The 7,969-nt window shown below is 56.4% G+C and overlaps 1 protein-coding gene across 1 annotated transcript in view; it reads right to left on the minus strand.

The window, feature by feature from the left end:
* LOC144607480 (IQ motif and ankyrin repeat domain-containing protein 1-like) overlaps positions 1–7,565 on the minus strand; it is a gene marked incomplete at its 3' end in the record, with an annotated part of 41,377 nt that extends 33,812 nt beyond the window's left edge. The window contains exons 1-3 of the mRNA XM_078424352.1: positions 7,479–7,565; positions 4,792–4,900; positions 2,120–2,233 (exon numbers count right to left, since the gene is read on the minus strand). Coding sequence (XP_078280478.1) covers positions 2,120–2,233; positions 4,792–4,900; positions 7,479–7,481 — 226 coding nt within the window. The remainder of the gene's footprint in view (positions 1–2,119; positions 2,234–4,791; positions 4,901–7,478) is intronic.
* Positions 7,566–7,969: the final 404 nt, after the last annotated feature.

The following is a 7,969-nucleotide window of genomic DNA, read 5'->3' on the forward strand; positions in this document are numbered from 1 at the left end:
CTAGGGTTCTGAAAGAGGAGGCTTTAGAGATTGTGGCAGTGTTGACAGTGATATTTCAAGAATCACTAGAGACAGGAGAGGTTCCAGATGATTGGAAAATTGCCAATATTATCCTGTTGCACAAGGAGGGAACTAAGCAGAATAGTTGGAACTATAGGCCGGTTAGTCTGACTTTAGTGGTTGGTAACATTTTAGAGTGCATTGTAAAGGAATGGAATGGAATACTTTATTGTCACTTGTGAATTTGTTGAATTCTTTGCCACAGAAGGCTGTGGAGGCCGTCAGTGGAGATATTTACGGCAGAGATAGATTCTTGTTTAGTACAGGAGCCAGAGGTTATGGGTAGAAGGCAGGAGAATGGGGTTAGGAGGGAGAGACAGATGGGGTTAGGAGGGAGAGGGAGAGATAGATCAGCCATGATTGAATGGCGGAGTAGACTTGGTGGGCCGAATTGCCTAATTCTGCTCCTATCACATGATCTTATGATATGATCTCATGAAAAGTTGCCACTAAAAAGATTCTTTTAGGGGTCTTTCCCCTCTCACCTTAAACCAATATCCTTCAGTTCTTTATTCCCTTACCCTGGGCAAAAGACTCTGTGCATTCACCGTACTTATTCCCCTCATGATTTTATACACCTCTATAAGATCACCCCTCAACTTGCAGTTCTCCAAGGAATAAAGTCCTCAACCTCTCCCTATAGATTAGGGCCTTGAGTCCTGGTAACATCCTTGCAAATCTTTCCGCACTCTCCAACTTAACGGCACCTTTGATGTAGCAGGGTGAACAAAACTGTACATAATACTCCGTGCTACCCCAACAACATCTTGTACAGTTATAAGATAATATCCCTCAAGTCTTGGCAACATTCTTGTACATCTTCTCTGCACTCTTTCCAGCTTATTGTTGTCTTTCCTATGGCAGGGTGAACATAATGAACACAATATTGAAAGAACGGTCTTGCCAACGTCTTGTACAACTGTAACATAACAACCCAACTTCTATTCTCAATGCTTTTACTGATCTATTCTCAATGCCAAGGGATATGGGGAGAAGGTAGGCACAGGTTACTGATTGTGGATGATCAGCCATGATCACAATGAATGGCGGTCATTGGCTGGCTCGAAGGGCCACATTGGCTGGATCGAAGGGCCACATTGGCAGCCTCCTCCTGCACTTGTTTTCTATGTTTCTATATTTCTATATTTGAAACTTATATCAAGAGGGAACAAAGGGAGAGGGATTCATCACTGGCAGCCAGATCAGTGAAAAGAGACTTAATTGCATCTAAGCCTAGTGGTCATAAGGGAGAATATGTCCATGCAGTGAGACTGGAATGCCAGGCTGAACGGTTGTGTTCAACAAATTCAGTAGCATTTTAAAAAAGTGCATTAGACTGATCGTAGGAAATGTGCATTGTGGGAAAGAGCATGGCAGTGGAGCCACAGCTCTTTCAGAGAGCTGGCACAGACACAATGAGAGAAGCAGCTCCTTCAGTACTGCAAGGTTCCTGTGTCTGTCCTTGCAATCCCCTCAACACATCAATGGCCGTTCACAGGTGGGGGATCTAATGTTGCCAACAGAAGCCAGATCGACTCCAACAAGGGTTGTGTACTTGGATTTTGCACTGTTCTGGTCTGGTTAACGAATATTACTGATTGTCACTTTATTGATGATTGTATATTTATTTATTTTGTTGTATTGTGTTAATGGGCCTGTAAAACTACAGTAAGATTTTCATTGTTCCATTGCCGGTACATAGGACAATCGCGGCTCTTGACTCTCAGGAAGGACAGGGTGAGTGAGGATCTGAGGGCAGGAACGGGGCTGCTGTGGCCTGGGGGCTGGTAGTCAGAAGGACTGAGGTAGAGCGGGGAGCCTGGACACCCTCACACATGGCACACCGGAGGGGAGAGAGAGGGCAAGGTAAGGCCTCTGAGCCAGGTTGGGCTAGTCTCTAGTTGTATAGGAGGCAGCCATGGACACGTGGCTTTATCCTAATGTCCTGTCGCACTACACTGAGCTCTCGCAACTTTCCAGCCCTGACCCCTCACTTTCTCTTCCTCACTGTCCCTTGCTCTGGGAGCCCGGAGCACTCAGCACCAGAGATGCACATTACCTTCTGCGGTGTCTTTGCCTTTAACTTGGGTTAACTGACCATCAAACTTTCCCTTCCCATTTTTGGGCTTGTTGCGGCCAGAAGCGGTGGGATTTTGCGTGCGAGTTCCCAAATCTGAGGGACAAATTATATATCTTTATAATATATAAATTATATATCTATATATCAAAATCTTCTAACCCACCACTCTATCTCCAGGTCCCTCAGGTCGGCCGATTTAGGGCTACTCACTATCCCGTGGTCTAGGCTTAAGCTCAGGGGTTGCAGTTGCAGCTCCGAGACTGTGGAACAGCATCCCTCTCCCCATCAGAACTGCCCCCTCCATCGACTCCTTTAAGTCCAGGCTCAAAACCTATTTCTACTCCCTCGCGTTTGAGGCCCTCTGAGGGGGCGCTGTGAACTGTTTATGTATGTGCTGTTATGTTTGCGTGCCATTGTATGTTCGTTTCTTAGTATCTGAACTGATGTACAGCACTTTGGTCAACGTGGGTTGTTTTTAAATGTGCTATACAAATAAAATTGACTGGACTTGACTTGACTTGACAAAGAAACATGAGAAAATCAGATGAACCAGAGGAGTGAATGAGCTAATAAAGGCAGGATGTGCAGGAAGAAACTGCAGATGCTGGTTTACACTGCAGATAGACATAAAATGCTGGAGTAACTCAGTGGGACAGGCAGCATCTCTGGACAGAAGGAATGGGTGACATTTTGGGTCGAGACCCTTCTTCAGACTAGTCAGGGGAAAGGGGAACTTGTGCACTGAGAGGGTCGTCTGTACCTGGAACGAGCTGCTAGAGGAAGCTGCAGAAGCAGATACAATGTTGAGTTTTAAAACACATTTGGAAAGATGTCTGGATAGGAAGTGTACTTGAATCAAGGGAGATGGGGAGAAGGCAGACACAGGTTACTGATTGTGGATGATCAGCCATGATCACAATGAATCGCGGTGCTGGCTCGAAGGACCAAGTGGTCTCCTCCTGCACCTATTTTCTATGCTTCTATGTTTCTATGATTCCGCCAGCCCTTAGAGCTCTATCGAACTCTCTTTTAAATTCATCCAGTGATTTGGCCTCCACTGCCTTCAGTGGCAGAGAATTCCACAAATTCACAACTCTCTGGGTAAAAAAGTTTCTTCTTACCTCAGTTTTAAATGGCCTCCCCTTTATTCTTCTGGTTCTGGACTCCCCCAACATTGGGAACATTTTCCCTGCATCTAGCTTGTCGAGTCCTTATATAATTTTATAACCTGATTGATATTGGTTTATTATTGTCACGTACTGATTAACGGTGAAAAAGATCTGTTTGTGTGTAATCCAGTCAGGTCATATCATACATGAGTACCATCAGATCATACACAAGGTGGGGCAAAGAGAAAAATACCAGAGTACATAATTTAGTATTATACCTTTACAGTCACAGAGAAAAGGTCCAACGTCCGCAATACAGTAGGTTGGAAGGTTGGGACTATGCCGTGATTAATGGCTGGACCGTTCAATAGCCTGATAACAGCGTTGAATGAGCTGTTCCTCAATCTGCTACTACATGCTTTCAAGCTATTGTATCTTCAACCCGACGTGGAGGGGAGAAGAGGGAATGACTGCAATGATGTACTCATGTACAGCATTGAGACCACATCTGGAGTAGTATGTGCAGTTTTGGTCTCCTAATTTGAGGAAGGATGGCCTTGCTATTGAGGCAGTGCAGCGTAGGTTCACAAGGTTAATCCCCGGGATGGCGAGACTGTCATATGGGGAAAGATTGGGCTTGTATTCACTGGAGTTTAGAAGGATGAGAGGGGATCTTATAGAGACGTATAAAATTATATAAGGACTGGACAAGCTAGATGCAGAAAAAATGTTGGTGAAGTCCAGAACCAGGGGCGACAGTCTATGAATAAAAGGGAGGCCATTTAAAATTGAGGTGAGAAGAAACTTTTTCACCCAGAGAGTTGTGATTTTGTGGAATTCTCTGCCACAGAAGGCAGTGGAAGTCAATTCACTGGATGGATTTAAGAGAGAGTTAGATAGAGCTCTAGGGGATAGTGGAATCAAGAGGTATGGGGAGAAGACAGGCACAGGTTACTGATTGTGGACGATCAGCGATGATCACAATGAATGGCAGTGCGTACAGGCTCGAAGGGCCGAATGGCCTCCTCCTGCACCTATTTTCTATGTTTTAGATCGGCACATGGATATGCAGGGAATGGAGGAATATGGGTCATGTGCAGGTAGACAAGCAATGGTCTTGACATTGTGTTCAGCACAGACAATGTGGGCCGAATGGCCTGTTCTTGTGCTGTGCTGTCTGTATAACCGACACTTCATTCCAGGCATAATCCTGGTGAATCTTCTCTCACGCTCTCAGGCACTATCACCAGACCTGACCCGAAACGGCAACTCTGTTTCTGTCTCCACAGATGCTGAGGATTTATTGAAAGAGTTTGCTGTATAAACGGGGTTTCTGCTGAGTGGAAGTTGTATAACACGTTGCGACAACACTTCAAACTATTTTGGAGGCAGGGCTGATGGGCGAGGCTAGTGGCTCAGTGACAAGTTAACCCACCATGGGACAATCAGGGCTTGGCCTGTGGGTCACCCCCTCTGATGTCTCCCTCCTCCCTCCTCCAACTTTGTGCGCTTGGCATCTGAGGGAGCAGATAGTTTGCATACCTCTCCTCGCTGGCTGACTGGACTTTTTTGTCGCCTTTCCAGCTCCTGGCTTGGATTTACGGCTGGACATGGTGTTAAAAGCATCAGGGAACTGGTTTAAAGAGCATCTCTGAAAGAGAGAGCATGTGTGTGGTTAGTGAGAAGGGCTGTGCAGTGTCCCAGTGCAGGTGGTGATCTCTGTGGACAGGGATAATGCCCAGACCGCTGGCTGTTGCAACAGCAACATTGCCCAGGAGAGGTTACTGAACAATCAGCAGTCCCGCTGCATCCCTGTAACCCCAGACTGCCACCCGCACCCACCCCCAGCACCAGAGAGGGCCAGAGCACACGGGGAAGCAGCAGCGCAAATGTGAAGGTGAGGGAGAGTGCACAGGGGGAGACGCAGCTCAGCCGGGTCAACAGGGTGGCTGAGGGAGTCTCTGGGGAGCAATGGAGGGGCTGGAGAGGAATGGGAAAAGGCAATGGGTTGGGAGCATGGTGCAAGGGGAGGGGGTGTGAAGAGTTGAGGGAGGGTGGAGGGGAGAGCGAGTGAAGAGGAGAGGAGAACGTGGTGAAGGAGCAGGTATAGAAGAGGGTGAGTAGGAGGGGATGAGGAGTGAGAGTGAGGAGCACATTGGGCTTGAGGGAGGGGAGTGCGGAGGAGGGTGAGGGGAGTGAGGAGGGTGCGGAGCATAAGGGGGAGGCAGCGTGGCAAGGATGAGGGAGGTGGGTGAGGAGGAAGGTGGGGTGAGGGGAGTGAGGATGGTGAGGATACTGAGGAGGGAAGTGGGGGTGAGGAGAGAGGTGGGTGTGAAGGGAGAGAGGGTGGGGGTGAGGGTGGGGGGGTGAGGGTGGGGGGTGAGGGTGGGGGGGGTGAGGGCGAGGGTGGGGGGTGAGGGGGGGTGGGGGTGGGGGGGGTGAGGGTAGGGGTGGGGGTGAGGGTGGGGGGGGTTGAGGGTAGGGGTGGGGGGGTGAGGGTGGGGGGGGTGAGGGTGGGGGTGGTGAGGGTGGGGGGGTGAGGGTGGGGGAGGGTGAGGGTGGGGGTGGGGGTGAGTGTGGGGGGGGGGTGAGGGTGGGGGTGGTGAGGGTGGGGGGTGGTGAGGGTGGGGGGGGTGAGGGTGTGGGTGGTGAGGGTGGGGGGGGTGAGGGTGGGGGTGATGAGGGTGGGGGGGGTGAGGGTGGGGGGGGGGGTGAGGGTGGGGGTGGTGAGGGTGGGGGGGGTGAAGGTGGGGGTGGTGAGGGGGGGGGTGAGGGTGGGGGGGTGAGGGTGGGGGGGGTGAGGGTGGGGTGAGGGTGGGGGGGGGGTGAGGGTGGGGGGGGGTGAGGGTGGGGGTGGTGAGGGTGGGGGTGGGGGGTGAGGGTGGGGTGAGGGTGGGGGGGGGTGAGGGTGGGGGGTGAGGGTGGGGGTGGTGAGGGTGGGGGGTGGGGGTGAGGGTAGGGGTGGGGGGGGTGAGGGTAGGGGTGGGGGGGTGAGGGTGGGGGTGGTGAGGGTGGGGGTGAGGGTAGGGGTGGGGGGGGTGAGGGTGGGGGGGGTGAGGGTGGGGTGAGGGTGGGGGGTGGTGAGGGTGGGGGGGGTGAGGGTGGGGGGGGGTGAGGGTGGGGGGGTGGTGAGGGTGGGGGGTGGGGGGGTGAGGGTGGGGGGGTGAGGGTGGTGAGGGTGGGGGGGGTGAGGGTGGGGGGGTGGTGAGGGTGGGGGTGGTGAGGGTGGGGGGGGTGAGGGTAGGGTGGGGGGTGAGGGTGGGGGGGGGTGAGGGTAGGGGTGGGGGGGGTGAGGGTGGGGGGGGTGCGGGTAGGGGTGGGGGGGGTGAGGGTGGGGGGGTGAGGGTAGGGGTGGGGGGGGTGAGGGTGGGGGGGGTGGGGTAGGGGTGGGGGGGGGGGGTGGTGGGGGTGGTGAGGGTGGGGGGGGTGCGGGTAGGGGTGGGGGGGTGAGGGTGGGGGGTGTGAGGGTAGGGGTGGGGGGGGTGGGGTGGTGAGGGTGGGGGGGGGTGAGGGTGGGGGTGGGGGGGGGGTGAGGGTGGGGGGGGTGAGGGTGGGGGTGGGGGGGTGAGGGTAGGGGGGGTGAGGGTGGGGGGGTGAGGGTAGGGGGGGGGTGAGGGTGGGGAGGGTGGGGGGGGTGAGGGTAGGGGTGGGGGGGGGTGAGGGTAGGGGTGGGGGGGTGAGGGTGGGGGGGGTGAGGGTGGGGGTGGGGGGGGGGTGAGGGTGGGGGGGGGTGAGTGTGGGGTCGGTGAGGGGGGGGGTGGGGGGTGAGGGTGGGGGGGTGGGGGTGAGGGGTGGGGGTGGGGGTGAGGGTGGGGGGGGGTGAGGGTGGGGGTGAGGGTGGGGGTGGGGGGTGAGGGTGGGGGGGGTGGGGTGGTGAGGGTGGGGGGGGGTGAGGGTGGGGGGGGGTGGGGTGGGGGGGTGAGGGGGGGTGAGGGTGGTGGGGTGGGGGGGGGTGAGGGTGGGGGGGGGGTGAGGGTGGGGGGGGTGGGGTGGGGGGGTGAGGGTGGGGGGGGGGGGGTGAGGGTGGGGGGGGGGGTGGGGTGGGGGGGTGAGGGTGGGGGGGGGTGAGGGTGGGGGGGGGTGGGGGTGGGGGGTGTGAGGTGAGGGGGGTGTGAGGGTGGTGGGGTGGGGGGTGAGGGTGGGGGGTGAGGGTGGGGGGTGAGGCGTGGGGTGGGGGGTGGTGGGGTGGGGGGTGGTGGGTGTGGGGGGTGGTGGGGTTGATGCCGCACCATGGCCGGGCCGCTGTGACCGGTCTCCAGGCAACCGCCCGCGCCGGAAGTGCCGCCGCCCGACAGCGGGCAGCCCGTACTGCCTGCGTCAACTTCCGGTCCCCCCCACCCAGGTTAGAGCCCGGCCCCCCCGGTCCCCCGGCCCACCAGCCCTCCAGTCCACCAGCCCCACAGCCCCCCAGTCCACCAGCCCTCCAGCCCCACAGCCCCCAGCCCCCCAGTCCTCCAGCCCCACAGCCCCCAGCCCCCCAGTCCTCCAGCCCCACAGCCCTCCAGCCCCCCAGTCCTCCAGCCCCACAGCCCTCCAGCCCCCCAGTCCACCAGCCCCACAGTCCACCAGCCCCCCAGTCCTCCAGCCCCACAGCCCCACGCCCTCCAGCCCCCCAGTCCACCAGCCCCACAGCCCCCCAGTCCACCAGCCCTCCAGCCCCACAGCCCCCAGCCCTCCAGCCCCCCAGTCCACCAGCCCCACAGCCCCCCAGTCCACCAGC

The sequence above is a fragment of the Rhinoraja longicauda genome, chromosome 2, assembly GCF_053455715.1.
Source record: "Rhinoraja longicauda isolate Sanriku21f chromosome 2, sRhiLon1.1, whole genome shotgun sequence".
Classification (NCBI taxonomy): Eukaryota; Metazoa; Chordata; class Chondrichthyes; order Rajiformes; family Arhynchobatidae; genus Rhinoraja; species Rhinoraja longicauda.